Raw genomic sequence first — 14,161 nt, 5'->3', positions numbered from 1 at the left:
CTCAATAAGAAGTGTACTTAAATTGAATAAATGAATAACAGTAATAAGTGGTTGATATCGTTTCTGGTCCATACTACACACTACAAATGGAAGTGAAGTGCATTGCATCGTGAGATACAGTATGCTGGTATACAATAAGGTGTACAGAAAATGCAAATAGTATAAATAACATAAAACATTATTGTACACACCCTTCTTCACCAGCAGAAGGAGATCTTGGACTATAACATGACTTACATGACATAATAATGATGCTGCATAAGGGTTTTCGGATGATGATGATTTAAGTCTTTATTAATGATCTTCCCATGTACTGAAGAGCTCTAAAACGTGATTAGTGCAATTTATTATGCGCATATTCAGTACACATGCATATTGATTTGTTAAGATACATGAGAACCATTTATGTTTTATATGTTTTATTTTGTATTTTAAATATGGCACATCAAGACATTTATATGTCTATTTACAAAATATATTTATGTGCCATATTTGAAAACAAAGAAATAAACAAAACAAATCTGCTAAACTTCTCATATGGGCTTGTAACAATGACTATATTCACCCAGCCAAGAGGTGTCACTCGAATAGTTTTGAATGGGGAAAAATGCAACGCTTAATATGGCCTCTCCTAGTGTTGGGGAAAGTTACTTTTAAAAGTAATGCATTACAATATTGAGTTACTCCCTAAACAAACTTAATTACGTTACTTAGTTACTTTTTATGGAAAGTAATTACGTTACTTCTGAGTTTCTTTTTAAATCTTGGAAGGGCTTGCTTGTTTGTTTTTAATATAAAAAAGTTATTCTTTTACAAATGTAAAAGCCTTTTCGCAACAAAAGTGAAATGAATACGCCTCAGGCTGACGGAAATGTAAATTAACATCTGTACAGTAGAGGGCGCAGCTCAAACAAACTGCATGAAGAATATGACACAGAAGAAGTTCTACACTATTCAGCAAAAACAAAAATGAAAGACAAATGTGTCATTTTTGCTTAGTATGGTTGAATTAGATCATCGAAAGTCAACAGCAAAGACATTGGTTAATAAAATGGGATTAAATATTTGAATGATATTTAATTATTGCAGGTTTGTATAATATACTGAGTTTGCATGTGATGGTTTTTATTCATTTTGAAGAACGCTGAATCTGTTTTTGTGCAGGTGAGATGAGTAAATACATGTTGATATTTAGTCTAGAACTACAGTAACATCATGTTCACACAGCGCACACAACGCCTCTGCACTTACTCCCGATTTCTCTCAACATGCCAACACCAGAGCTGTCAGTCAAGATATGGGAAACAAAGTAACGAGTTACTTATTTTAAAAAGTACATCCGATATTTCCTTCTAAATTAAAAAGTAATGTGTTACTTTGCAAGTTATTTAAAAAGTAATCTCATTACGTAACTCGCGTTACTTGTAATGCGTTCTCCCCAATCCCAACTCTGAAATTTAATCGTAAGCTTGGTAAAGAGTTTTGGAGAATTTGATGTTTGATGGCCGCCGAGTGAAATGACTTGCCTCAAAGGGACTTTGGTTTGTAATGGCATGAGGATAAGAACTAAATTATATTTTTTCATGAATTCCTTAAAGGGCATAGTGGTGATCGAGGGGCTCAGTCCCCTATTTTGGGACTACATCCTGAAACTAAGCTGATAATTTGTGTTAAAATCTAGACAAGTGAAGATTATTAAGTCAAGGGGTGACTAAATAAGAATTTAAACTTTCACTGCTGTACAGCTGATCAGTCATAATGAGTAATGTCATGCAAGCATGTAGAGGTTTAGCCTATATTTAGAATCTGAAACCAGGCTGATGGATCATGTAAAAGCTGCCTGACTGAAGATTTTAAGATTGCTTATAGCCACAGGAATTTTTTCCAATCTGAATGTTGGTGAGAACAGCAATTGTTTAAAGGGGTCATATGACGTTGCTAAAAAGTACATTATGTTGTTTATTTGGTGTTAGGCAATGTCTTTATGCGGTTTAAGGTTCAAAAAACACATTATTTTCCACATAATGCACATTATTGTTGCTCCTCTATGCCCCGCCTTTCTGAAACGCGTCGATTTTTACAAAGCTCATCGGTCTGAAAAGCGAGGTGTGCTCTGATTGGCCAGCTATCCAGTGTGTTGTGATTGGCTGAATGCCTCAAGCGTGTGACAGAAATGTTACGCCCCTTAACATACTGTGATGCCTGGCACAACGAGACGAGACCAATAAAACCCATTACAAACAAGGCAAACTAGGGGACATAATTACTGATTATAATGACTTACACTGTGTTTTTACGAGTTGCGTTGCATATCACCGCGTAAACATAAAACCATGTCTGCATTTGTGATTGGAGAAACGACAAACAACAAGCGCTAATCTACACTGCTCAAAACTCGCATTTGAATCATCAGTGGCAAATTCTTTAAATATTAAAAATGTACTTACAGGCTGTGAGTCAGAAGCACCAGACTGTCCTTGCAAAGTTGGAACTGCCCCACTTTATAGAACAGCCTTTGAGCACAGACCCATTGTAGGCTACTCTGCAGGTTCAGGAAACAGTCCTACATAAAATGCATCACACACTGTGGGCTTGAGTGAGGAACGGCGCGGCCGGCGGGCTTGCGGCAACCACATGTGACGACCCCGGGCTGGACTCCGCTTCATCCACAGTGAAAGTCGATCCACAGCGCGAAGTTGATGTATTTCCTCAGCGACCAGCACGGATCAGCTCCAGGCATGACGAAGCGAATATCGTCCTCGTTTGGAAGGCCAAACAAAGTAGTTTCGCTTTCACAACGAAACACACAGCGCCTTCACAACATGGCGGCGTCGGCAACAACAATACTACAGCGAGAATAAAAGTTATGCCTTCTTTCTTTGCGTGAACATTTGGGCAGCGTTATGCAAATTTTCCCACACAGTGACGTAGACATGTGGGGGCGTGTTAGAACGAGCCGTTTTAGGAGGGCGTGGACAAGTCTTAACTTTTATAAAGAATATCTCTTTGGATTTGAGACTTTAGTCTTTGCAACTTTACACATCTTCTTTATGCACCAAGAGTTTATAACACCAAAGAGAAAGGAGAATGTGAAATCGCATCATATGACCCCTTTAATGCTGCAGTATGAAGTCCAACTAGTTTGGAACGACGTGAAAGTGAAGAAACGATGACAGAATTAAAAGTTTAGGATGAACTAACAGCTGCTAATTACTTACTATCTTCTTTTAATTATGTTATGGGCGGGGGTTCGGGAAAGGTCCTTGAGCCGGGATTCAAACTTGGGATGCTCGTAGCGCAATGGTGCTATATGTCAACACGCTGCCCAAAAGGCTATTGGCACCAATGAATCCTTTTTTTAAAGAAATATTAAAATGATGTACATTTTGAATGAATATATTCTGGGATCATGAATAATACATCAATAAACATTTTTATGTTCAAATAAATGATGACTAAACAAAGTTGCTGGTAAACCAGATTAAAGACATTTTCCTGGTTAAGTAAACACAAGTCAAATTGATCTCTATTAAAAGATCTGTTAACAGTATCTTTTAAAACAAACCCAGACAAAAAAGGTGTTGACAGAAATGCAGTTACACTGGAAGAGTTACAATGTAAATATGCAATGCCAGTGTGTTATCTCTTGTGGGATGGGTTTTGTGCACATATGCTTTTTACATTTTATACTAATTTTATACAATTAATTCATAAAATTTGATTTATCAAAATCATTCATTTTTAAACCATTTTTTTTGTCCAAATTCTATCCAAATATTTTATGGAGTAATATTTCATTTGTTTTACTTAACAGTGAACCACCTTTGTAATTAGCACATCACAGTGCAATGGAATAACTTTTGAGTCAGAAAATAATTTATAAATTTTTGATAAATATGAATACGTGATATTGCCTTTATACAACAGTTTTATAAAGAAGCAATTAATATATACCTCCTGTCAATATGAGATGAACAAACAATAGAAGAATTTTATATTTATTGTTCAAATAAATGATGACTAAACAAAGTTGCTGGTAAACCAGATTAAAGACATTTTCCTGGTTAAGTAAACACAAGTCAAATTGATCTCTATTAAAAGATCTGTTAACAGTATCTTTTAAAACAAACCCAGACAAAAAAGGTGTTGACAGAAATGCAGTTACACTGGAAGAGTTACAATGTAAATATGCAATGCCAGTGTGTTATCTCTTGTGGGATGGGTTTTGTGCACATATGCTTTTTACATTTTATACTAATTTTATACAATTAATTCATAAAATTTGATTTATCAAAATCATTCATTTTTAAACCATTTTTTTTGTCCAAATTCTATCCAAATATTTTATGGAGTAATATTTCATTTGTTTTACTTAACAGTGAACCACCTTTGTAATTAGCACATCACAGTGCAATGGAATAACTTTTGAGTCAGAAAATAATTTATAAATTTTTGATAAATATGAATACGTGATATTGCCTTTATACAACAGTTTTATAAAGAAGCAATTAATATATACCTCCTGTCAATATGAGATGAACAAACAATAGAAGAATTTTATATTTTGTGAATTACCATTTCCAAAATATTCTGCTTATTTTTTCTTTATTTTACTCTTTTATTTATTTTTTAATTGGTTGAATAGCCACAAATCCTTCAAATCTTAACCTAATCTGCCTCATTGTGGTTTTATGTTGACAGGTGTTGAAAGGCAGTGATGCACTGAGCCATCAGCAGACACTGATATGGATACTATAATAAGTTCCCCATAACTGTGTTGGGATCATGTTTCAGAATAAATAGCTGAAGCACCTGCCCTGGACTATAGTAGTAACATGTCAGCAAGGTCGTTTCCCTTCTTCCGCATATTGTTTTCTTTCCTTTGCATACACACTCTATGCAACAATACTGTGGATCAATAAAGCTTATGAAGAAGAGTGTCATAAATGGTTGCCTCTACAAATGGTTTCTCGCATTCTCAGTGAAGTACAGTAATGCACTTGTTGGTAGAATAGAAATTGTTGCATTTTTATATATTATATATGTTTGACCTCTAGGTTGATCACTTCCTGCTCAGGCATAACTTTTGAAATATGCGGAACAGGCATGTGGATTATAATTGGTGCTGCATATAGGGCTGGGCGATTTGCCAAAAAATTCAAATCTCGATTTTTTCCAGAATGTTTGACTGATTCTCAATTGTTTAAGATTTTTAACTAGTCAACTTGAAAATGTTACAACAACATGATTCAATTAACTTTTTCTTTACTAAGAAAATTCTATTCTAAGTGCAGCACACATGAAGTTGTCAACATGATGTAAATCACTTGTTAAATATCTTTGCAGAAAAGATGCATAAGCTACAACTACATATTGTACAAATATGTCTTATACATATGATGTGTTCAGAAATAATACGAGGAAAATGCTTATAAAAAAATCTCAAAAGTAAAGGTAATTCAAATTCAAAATGACTGAAGGTATAACACCAGTAGACTATTATTAACTATAAATGTTCTGTAAAAACAACAGCAGCTTTCAGTCGGTCACCATAATGCAAACATGAAATATCAGACATACAGTAGTAGTTCTTTACAGGTTTTTTATTCGATTGCGCTGCTTTTCCATTGTTTTTTTCTGTGTAAACATGGATGTGTTTGACTGTTGCGCCCGCGTCTCTTGCAGTGTCTTGTGCATGAAACGCCATTCTAAAAACTGTGCTCAAGTTAAAAGTTACAATCTCTTTAATTTTAAGTAGTTCCTGTTGCACCAGAAAAACAAAATGGCTGCTGCATGTAATACCAATGATGATTCAGTAGATGGAATAATTTTATTAATTCATTGAAGTCAGTATTTTTAATAAGAACGTACAGCTTGACCGTGTGAGATTTCGTACAAATGTGTGATTTCGTATGATCTGACAATAATATGCATTGACAGATTGTACAAAAACCAACCTGATCTCATGACGAAAACCTACCTGTGGGAACTTTTTCGCAAAATGCGAAATACGTACCAATATGTACATATCACTGCAGTTTCCAACAGAAACACTAGAGGCAGTAAAAAACATGACTCACGATAAAAGAGCTCAAAGATGACAGATCGAAAAACAAGCTAAAACGGCTTGCATACGATTGCGTTTTTACGTCACATTCACTTTAGTTCATACTATCGGGTAGGTTTAGGTGTAGTGCAGATGGTACGTTATTTTAAAACGTCACAGAGCATTAGAGTTACAGCGCCACTCAACGGACATATAAAGTTAGAACTGTGGTGACACGTACAAAACCAACAACAAATGAACACTCTTTTAGCACCACCCAGTGGATATTTCACATCGAATATGTCATGAAACATAGCCTACATGGCGATACGTATTTCACGTCTTGCAAAAAAGTTCACACAGGTACGTTTTCATCATGAGATCAGGCTCACAAAAACGTACGAATAAGACTGTATTGAATACATATGTGACCCTGGACCACAAAACCAGTCATAACGGTCAATTTTTCGAAATTGAGATTTATACATCATCTGAATAAATAAGCTTTCCATTGATGTATGGATTGTTAGGATAGGACAATATTTGGCAGAGATACAACTATTTGAAAATCTGGAATCTGAGGGTGCAAAAAAATCTAAATATTGAGAAAATCGCCTTTAAAGTTGTCCAAATTAAGTTCTTAGCAATGCATATTACTAATCAAAAATTAAGTTTTGATATATTTACGGTAGGAAATGTACTAAATATCTTCATGGAACATGATCTTTACCTAATGTCTTAATGATTTTTGGCATAAAAGAAAAATCTATAATTTGGACCCATACAATGTATTTTTGTCTATAGCTACAAATATACCCCAGCGATTTAAGACTGGTTTTGTGGTCCAGGGTCACATATCTATACATACCTTTAAAGAAACAACCTAATATGTCCTAACTGACATAATTATTAGTATTAGTTAGTACTAAAACATATTTATGAAAACATTTTTGTTACAATCTCCTTAATTTTAAGTAGTTCCTGTTAGCGAGCAGCACCAGAAAAACAAAATGCCTGCCGCATGTAATACCAATGATGATTCAGTAGATGGAATAATTTTATTAATTCATTGAAGTCAGTATTTTTAATAAGAACGTACAGCTTGACCGTGTGAGATTTCGTACAAATGTGTGATTTCGTATGATCGTCATAAATGGTTGCCTCTACAAATGGTTTCTCGCATTCTCAGTGAAGTACAGTAATGCACTTGTTGGTAGAATAGAAATTGTTGCATTTTTATATATTATATATGTTTGACCTCTAGGTTGATCACTTCCTGCTCAGGCATAACTTTTGAAATATGCGGAACAGGCATGTGGATTATAATTGGTGCTGCATATAGGGCTGGGCGATTTGCCAAAAAATTCAAATCTCGATTTTTTCCAGAATGTTTGACTGATTCTCAATTGTTTAAGATTTTTAACTAGTCAACTTGAAAATGTTACAACAACATGATTCAATTAACTTTTTCTTTACTAAGAAAATTCTATTCTAAGTGCAGCACACATGAAGTTGTCAACATGATGTAAATCACTTGTTAAATATCTTTGCAGAAAAGATGCATAAGCTACAATGTACAAATATACAAATATGTCTTATACATATGATGTGTTCAGAAATAATACGAGGAAAATGCTTATAAAAAAATCTCAAGTAATTCAAAAATGCAAACATGAAATATCAGACATACAGTAGTAGTTCTTTACAGGTTTTTTATTCGATTGCGCTGCTTTTCCATTGTTTTTTTCTGTGTAAACATGGATGTGTTTGACTGTTGCGCCCGCGTCTCTTGCAGTGTCTTGTGCATGAAACGCCATTCTAAAAACTGTGCTCAAGTTAAAAGTTACAATCTCTTTAATTTTAAGTAGTTCCTGTTGCACCAGAAAAACAAAATGGCTGCTGCATGTAATACCAATGATGATTCAGTAGATGGAATAATTTTATTAATTCATTGAAGTCAGTATTTTTAATAAGAACGTACAGCTTGACCGTGTGAGATTTCGTAAGTATTATACAAATGTGTGATTTCGTATGATCTGACAATAATATGCATTGACAGATTGTACAAAAACCAACCTGATCTCATGACGAAAACCTACCTGTGGGAACTTTTTCGCAAAATGCGAAATACGTACCAATATGTACATATCACTGCAGTTTCCAACAGAAACACTAGAGGCAGTAAAAAACATGACTCATGATAAAAGAGCTCAAAGATGACAGATCGAAAAACAAGCTAAAACGGCTTGCGTACGATTGCGTTTTTACGTCACATTCACTTTAGTTCATACTATCGGGTAGGTTTAGGTGTAGTGCAGATGGTACGTTATTTTAAAACGTCACAGAGCATTAGAGTTACAGCGCCACTCAACGGACATATAAAGTTAGAACTGTGGTGACACGTACAAAACCAACAACAAATGAACACTCTTTTAGCACCACCCAGTGGATATTTCACATCGAATATGTCATGAAACATAGCCTACATGGCGATACGTATTTCACGTCTTGCAAAAAAGTTCACACAGGTACGTTTTCATCATGAGATCAGGCTCACAAAAACGTACGAATAAGACTGTATTGAATACATATGTGACCCTGGACCACAAAACCAGTCATAACGGTCAATTTTTCGAAATTGAGATTTATACATCATCTGAATAAATAAGCTTTCCATTGATGTATGGATTGTTAGGATAGGACAATATTTGGCAGAGATACAACTATTTGAAAATCTGGAATCTGAGGGTGCAAAAAAATCTAAATATTGAGAAAATCGCCTTTAAAGTTGTCCAAATTAAGTTCTTAGCAATGCATATTACTAATCAAAAATTAAGTTTTGATATATTTACGGTAGGAAATGTACTAAATATCTTCATGGAACATGATCTTTACCTAATGTCTTAATGATTTTTGGCATAAAAGAAAAATCTATAATTTGGACCCATACAATGTATTTTTGGCTATTGCTACAAATATACCCCAGCGATTTAAGACTGGTTTTGTGGTCCAGGGTCACATATCTATACATACCTTTAAAGAAACAACCTAATATGTCCTAACTGACATAATTATTAGTATTAGTTAGTACTAAAACATATTTATGAAAACATTTTTGTTACAATCTCCTTAATTTTAAGTAGTTCCTGTTAGCGAGCAGCACCAGAAAAACAAAATGCCTGCCGCATGTAATACCAATGATGATTCAGTAGATTAAACTTTTGTGTGATTTTGTGTGTGAAACATGATTTGTAAGACGTCAATGTACGAAGGAGCGTTAGCAGATCATAAAAAAAAAGCATACAAAGGAGATTGTATGGGTAGGCTTGTCCCCCTTGGTATAAATCGGTAGTTCCCCACAGTTAAAAAAAATCGCAGTCTGGGGGGTCCCCATTAGAAATCACGTTCCCCCCTTGGGGGGGCCCTTGGAATCGTCCTAACCTCCCCACCCCACCCCACCTAACAGCGCCTCTGAGAATTGTTTTCCTCTGCTGTACATGACTCAAGAGCGCAGACTTGCTATCCATTTATGGGCCCCATAAAATAACTATTTTAAGAGGGTATATCCCACATGTGAATTATAAATATCTATATTTGTGTGTATAATGTGTGTTTATGAACTCAACTTCAATCCAAAGAAAAGACATTGTGTAATGATGATTCAGTAGATTAAACTTTTGTGTGATTTTGTGTGTGAAACATGATTTGTAAGACGTCAATCGTAAAAAAAAAAATACAAAGGAGATTGTATGGGTAGGCTTGTCCCCCTTGGTATAAATCGGTAGTTCCCCACAGTTAAAAAAAAATCGCAGTCCGGGGGGTCCCCATTAGAAATCACGTTCCCCCCTTGGGGGGGGGCCCTTGGAATCATCCTAAACTTCCCACCCCACCCCACCTAACAGCGCCTCTGAGAATTGTTTTCCTCTGCTGTACATGACTCAAGAGCGCAGACTTGCTATCCATTTATGGGCCCCATAAAAGAACTATTTTAAGAGGGTATATCCCACATGTGAATTATAAATATCTATATTTGTGTGTATAATGTGTGTTTATGAACTCAACTTCAATCCAAAGAAAAGACATTGTGAATTCTTATATATTGCTGTATTGTCACAGCTTTGCGGTTGGTGATATTTCATTTGTAGAACACTGCCAAGGCATTCCTGGTGACAGACACTATATCTGCCAGCCAGTGGTGGCTGGACTATAAAATCCCTTTTGTCTCAACACCCTGTTGTTCTGCCTTCTGTCCGTGACCATCAGCCAGACAGAAACCAGGTATGACATACATACTGTAAATAACTGATTTAGCTTCAAATTTGTCATAAGAGTCTGTTAAATTGACTGTTTTTTGTTATTAATTATGCATTCATTTTTTAGGTTTCATCTAAAATCTCTGGTTGAATACATTTTTTAGTAGTTCAGCAAGACAGCAAAATGGGCGAGTAAGTACAATTTTTGTTTTAAAGATTATTCAACATTTGATGTTCACAGGGCATAAAATACAGCATTACATTCTGTGAAACTCATTAGCCACTCAAAATGCATTTTATCACTATTTAGTGATCAATACATGTTTTGAATTACTTAAGTCAAATAGCTTGATTACTCAAAATGCCTTACTGATGATTATTTCCTCTTTTTTATGTACCTCAACTATTGATACTGGCAGTCCGGTAAGCAGCTGTTTTCAATACTATTTTCCATTTTTACATAGACAGTGCATTTAGTATTTACACAGATATCAAACTAATACTTATTTTCGCATTTATGTGAAATGTTTCTGCTTAATTTAAATTGTCATTTGCCAGATACGAAGGCCTGGAAATCCAAAAGTGGACAACAAAGTATGTCTTAATCATTTTAAAAGGCATGCTAAGCAATATTTTACTCATATCGCTTTTAATCTACATCTCATTTCCCTTTCTTTATTTAACAGCCTAAGTCAAAAATTTCAGCATCTCGAAAACTTTCTTTGAAGGTTGGATTACCTACTTTGTTGTACCTACGTTATTTCCTACTTTGTTGTGAAATTGTTATTAAAACTCCTCTTCCTTCTTCAATCAGATAATGCTTCTAAACAGAGCGATAGAGGATTTGGAGAATGAAAAACAGGACAGGGAAGAAGAGAAAAATCGCTACCTCAAAGAAAAACACCCTGCTTTGCAACTTTCTGGACTCTCTCTGGCGGAGTTACAGGTGATGCACTCAGTCAGAAAGAACATTTTAGTTGAAGACAATATGTGCAGTTTAGCTTTATTTATTCATTTGTCAAATCTCAGACCAGTTGCATTTATGTGGCATATTCATTTTCAGAATCTGTGTAAGCAACTCTATGCCAAAATCGATGTAGTAGATGAAGAGAGATTCGACTATGAAGATAAAGTCAACAAGCACAACAAAGATGTAAGTATAAAACCAACCAGTAAGATATTTTCAGTATGGACTATACCGGGTGGGCAACTCCCAGCCAACATTGAATGTTGAGGCCAATACAAGCATGATGTGGGTTTGAGGTATTGGCCCCAAATATGTTTGTTCCACATTAACCCTATCTTAATCAGCCCATATATCTTACGGGATTGTACCGGGGCAAATTCAGATAGGGCCTACATGGAACCTGTGGACATTTTTGGGGACCATACCTGAAGCCCATATTGTGTACATTGGCTCCACCAAGAAATGCTGTCCAGTAGAATTAGGCTCCAAACCTGATCAAACACACCAGAACCAGCTAATCAAAATCTTGAGGATTACTAGAAACAGATGTTAGAGTAAGTTGGAGCCTCTGTGGTCCTCCAGGAAATTGTATTATAGAACCCTTATATTTTCATATTTATCTTTTGAGAAAAGTCAAGCTCTTATTCTCTGTTTTTATTTATATATTTTTTTAAATAAATGATTTACAACTAAATGAATTAATACTACAAACATGTTTAAAAATAATGTATAGTTACAAGAGATGAAAACACTTTAGGTTGTGGAATAAATGTATTAATTTTTTACAACAGCATTTGCAACCTAAAATGTTTCCTTTTGTGGGTTTCTGCATCCATACTAATAGGCGTCCAAATATGTGTTCATTCATTCTAGCATTTTGGACCAGTATGTCTAAATCCTGTTGCTTGAGCACCACTGTCCTGTAGAGTTTAGCAAAAGCCACTGGAAGGCAAGCCTGCAACCTTTAGCCAAAAAAACATAACGGCTAATGCTAATGCTGTGGCGCAGGGAAGGAGACCAGATGCCGTTTTTTTTTAATGGATGTCAATGGAGGAGAGGCTTTACTACGCTGACTAAACAGCTTTTTTAGGAAAAAACTTATTCAATTTAAAAATAATTTAATGAATCGGCAGCCTATCGGCTAATCTTCATCTTGTTTTACACTAAACAATAGTTTTTGATTTAACTATTTTCAGAGTTCACCATGAAAAAAAATTGGATGTCAATGGAGGAGAGGCTTTACTACGCTGACTAAACAGCTTTTTTAGGAAAAACCTAATAATTTAATGAATCGGCAGCCTATCGGCTAATCTTCATCTTGTTTTACACTAAACAATAGTTTTTGATTTAACTATTTTCAGAGTTCACCATGAAAAAAAAAGTCGTTTTATAAGAGAAGTCACTGCGACAGGTGCGATTCAAGGTCTTCAGAACCTCCACTAGAAACTTTCAGTAGGTGTATTGTAGCAAGTTGTAGCTGAACACACCAAACAAGCTAATCAAGATGTTGAGAACTACTTGCAATTTACAGACAGATTAAATTGCTCAAGGCTCAAGATTTCATTGGTTCGCACAGTTCGCAACAAGATTGACAATACTGACAAGACAGAAGAGACAGAAGGGAAAATGAAAGTGAAGGTCACATGGAGGTGCAAAGCAGATATTGAGCGAGTACCAGTTGCTGATGATGGGCAAACCCCAATGTGGAGTAGGAACACAAAAACGAACAGGGCAGAATGAACCGTGATCAAACCCGAATTCTGACAATGGGTTGCATACTTCTGAGGGTACATGTACTAACCAAGGAGCTGCTATTGAGAAGAATGGATGTTCTAACGGATAGCTTTTTTGAGGTATTATGCACCTCACTGGTAATGGAAATTTTGTATTCCATTGATTTTAGATCAATGAGCTGAAGTTGAAAGTTCAGGATCTAGGCGGGAAGTTCAAGAAACCTGCCCTGAGGAAGGTGCGTGTGTCTGCTGATGAGATGATGAGGGCCCTGCTGGGCTCCAAACACAAAGGCTCCATGGATCTCCGTGCAAATCTGAAATCAGTCAAGAAGGAGGATATCAAGCAAGAAAAGGTAAGGCAATTAAAAAAAATATATATATACCAAAACTGCAGCAGAAAAGAAAATAGATATTATATATTAAGTAAATGCCATGTTGTTTACATGTTGTTTTTTGGTTACACATTTTTTAAAGGTCCAATTCTCGCTATTAACAAAACATTAAATACACTTTTGCCTCAAACTCCTAATTTGCTAACTTTATTAATAGTTAGTAAGGTAGTTGTTAAGTTTAGGTATAGGATTAGGGATGTAGAATATGGTCATGTAGAATATGTGATTTATAAGTACTAATAAACAGCCAATATGTTGATAATATGCACGCTAATAAGCAACTAGTTAATAGTAAGAATTGGTCCCTATACTAAATTGTTAACTTTTTTTTTTAGATTTTATACTTGAGTCAAGAATTTAATAGCATTTTTGCCCCTATTATGCCATTTTTACAGTTCCTAATATTGTTTTGGGAGTCTCCTACAATGGGATTACATGCATGCAAGGTCAAAAAACGCTTTAGTTCTCTCAAAATATGCATTTAATATCACCTCATTTTCCAGCGATTCTCAAACGATTCGTTCGAAGCAGTTCAAAGATTCAGTCTCTCTAAACCCCTCCTTTCCGTGAGCCTGCTCTGCTCTAATTGGTCAGATGGCATAGTCTGTACAGCGCGTTTCGGAAACGATACGCATATTTCAATAGTTCTGTATTTTGAACGCTCTCTAGAAAATATAAACATCTGTTATTTATCATACTTACAGGTTGTGATTCATTGGAGCAGCTGGTCCAAATAAACAGGATACTGATCCATCTTTCAACAGCAAGCG

At 35.3% G+C, this 14,161-nt stretch overlaps 2 protein-coding genes across 3 annotated transcripts in view; both read left to right on the top strand.

The window, feature by feature from the left end:
- acot18 (acyl-CoA thioesterase 18) overlaps positions 1-14,161 on the top strand; it is a 446,653-nt gene that overhangs the window by 349,183 nt on the left and 83,309 nt on the right.
- The window catches only part of tnni1d (troponin I, skeletal, slow d), a 5,318-nt gene continuing 1,399 nt past the window's right edge, over positions 10,243-14,161 (top strand). Inside the window, exons 1-8 of one of the 2 annotated variants that reach the window (XM_016287907.1) lie at positions 10,243-10,324; positions 10,427-10,491; positions 10,719-10,722; positions 10,858-10,893; positions 10,986-11,027; positions 11,114-11,245; positions 11,363-11,452; positions 13,170-13,352. In XM_016287907.1, the coding sequence (XP_016143393.1) occupies positions 10,484-10,491; positions 10,719-10,722; positions 10,858-10,893; positions 10,986-11,027; positions 11,114-11,245; positions 11,363-11,452; positions 13,170-13,352 (495 nt within the window). In that variant the 5' untranslated portion in view covers positions 10,243-10,324; positions 10,427-10,483. The remainder of the gene's footprint in view (positions 10,325-10,426; positions 10,492-10,718; positions 10,723-10,857; positions 10,894-10,985; positions 11,028-11,113; positions 11,246-11,362; positions 11,453-13,169; positions 13,353-14,161) is intronic. The other variant, XM_016287908.1, reaches the window with a different exon arrangement.

Source organism: Sinocyclocheilus grahami, unplaced genomic scaffold, assembly GCF_001515645.1.
Source record: "Sinocyclocheilus grahami isolate Dianchi unplaced genomic scaffold, SAMN03320097.WGS_v1.1 scaffold226.1, whole genome shotgun sequence".
Lineage (NCBI taxonomy): Eukaryota > Metazoa > Chordata > Actinopteri > Cypriniformes > Cyprinidae > Sinocyclocheilus > Sinocyclocheilus grahami.
The sequence above is the reverse complement of the archived record's forward strand: the minus strand, read 5'-3'. Positions and strand labels throughout refer to the sequence as shown.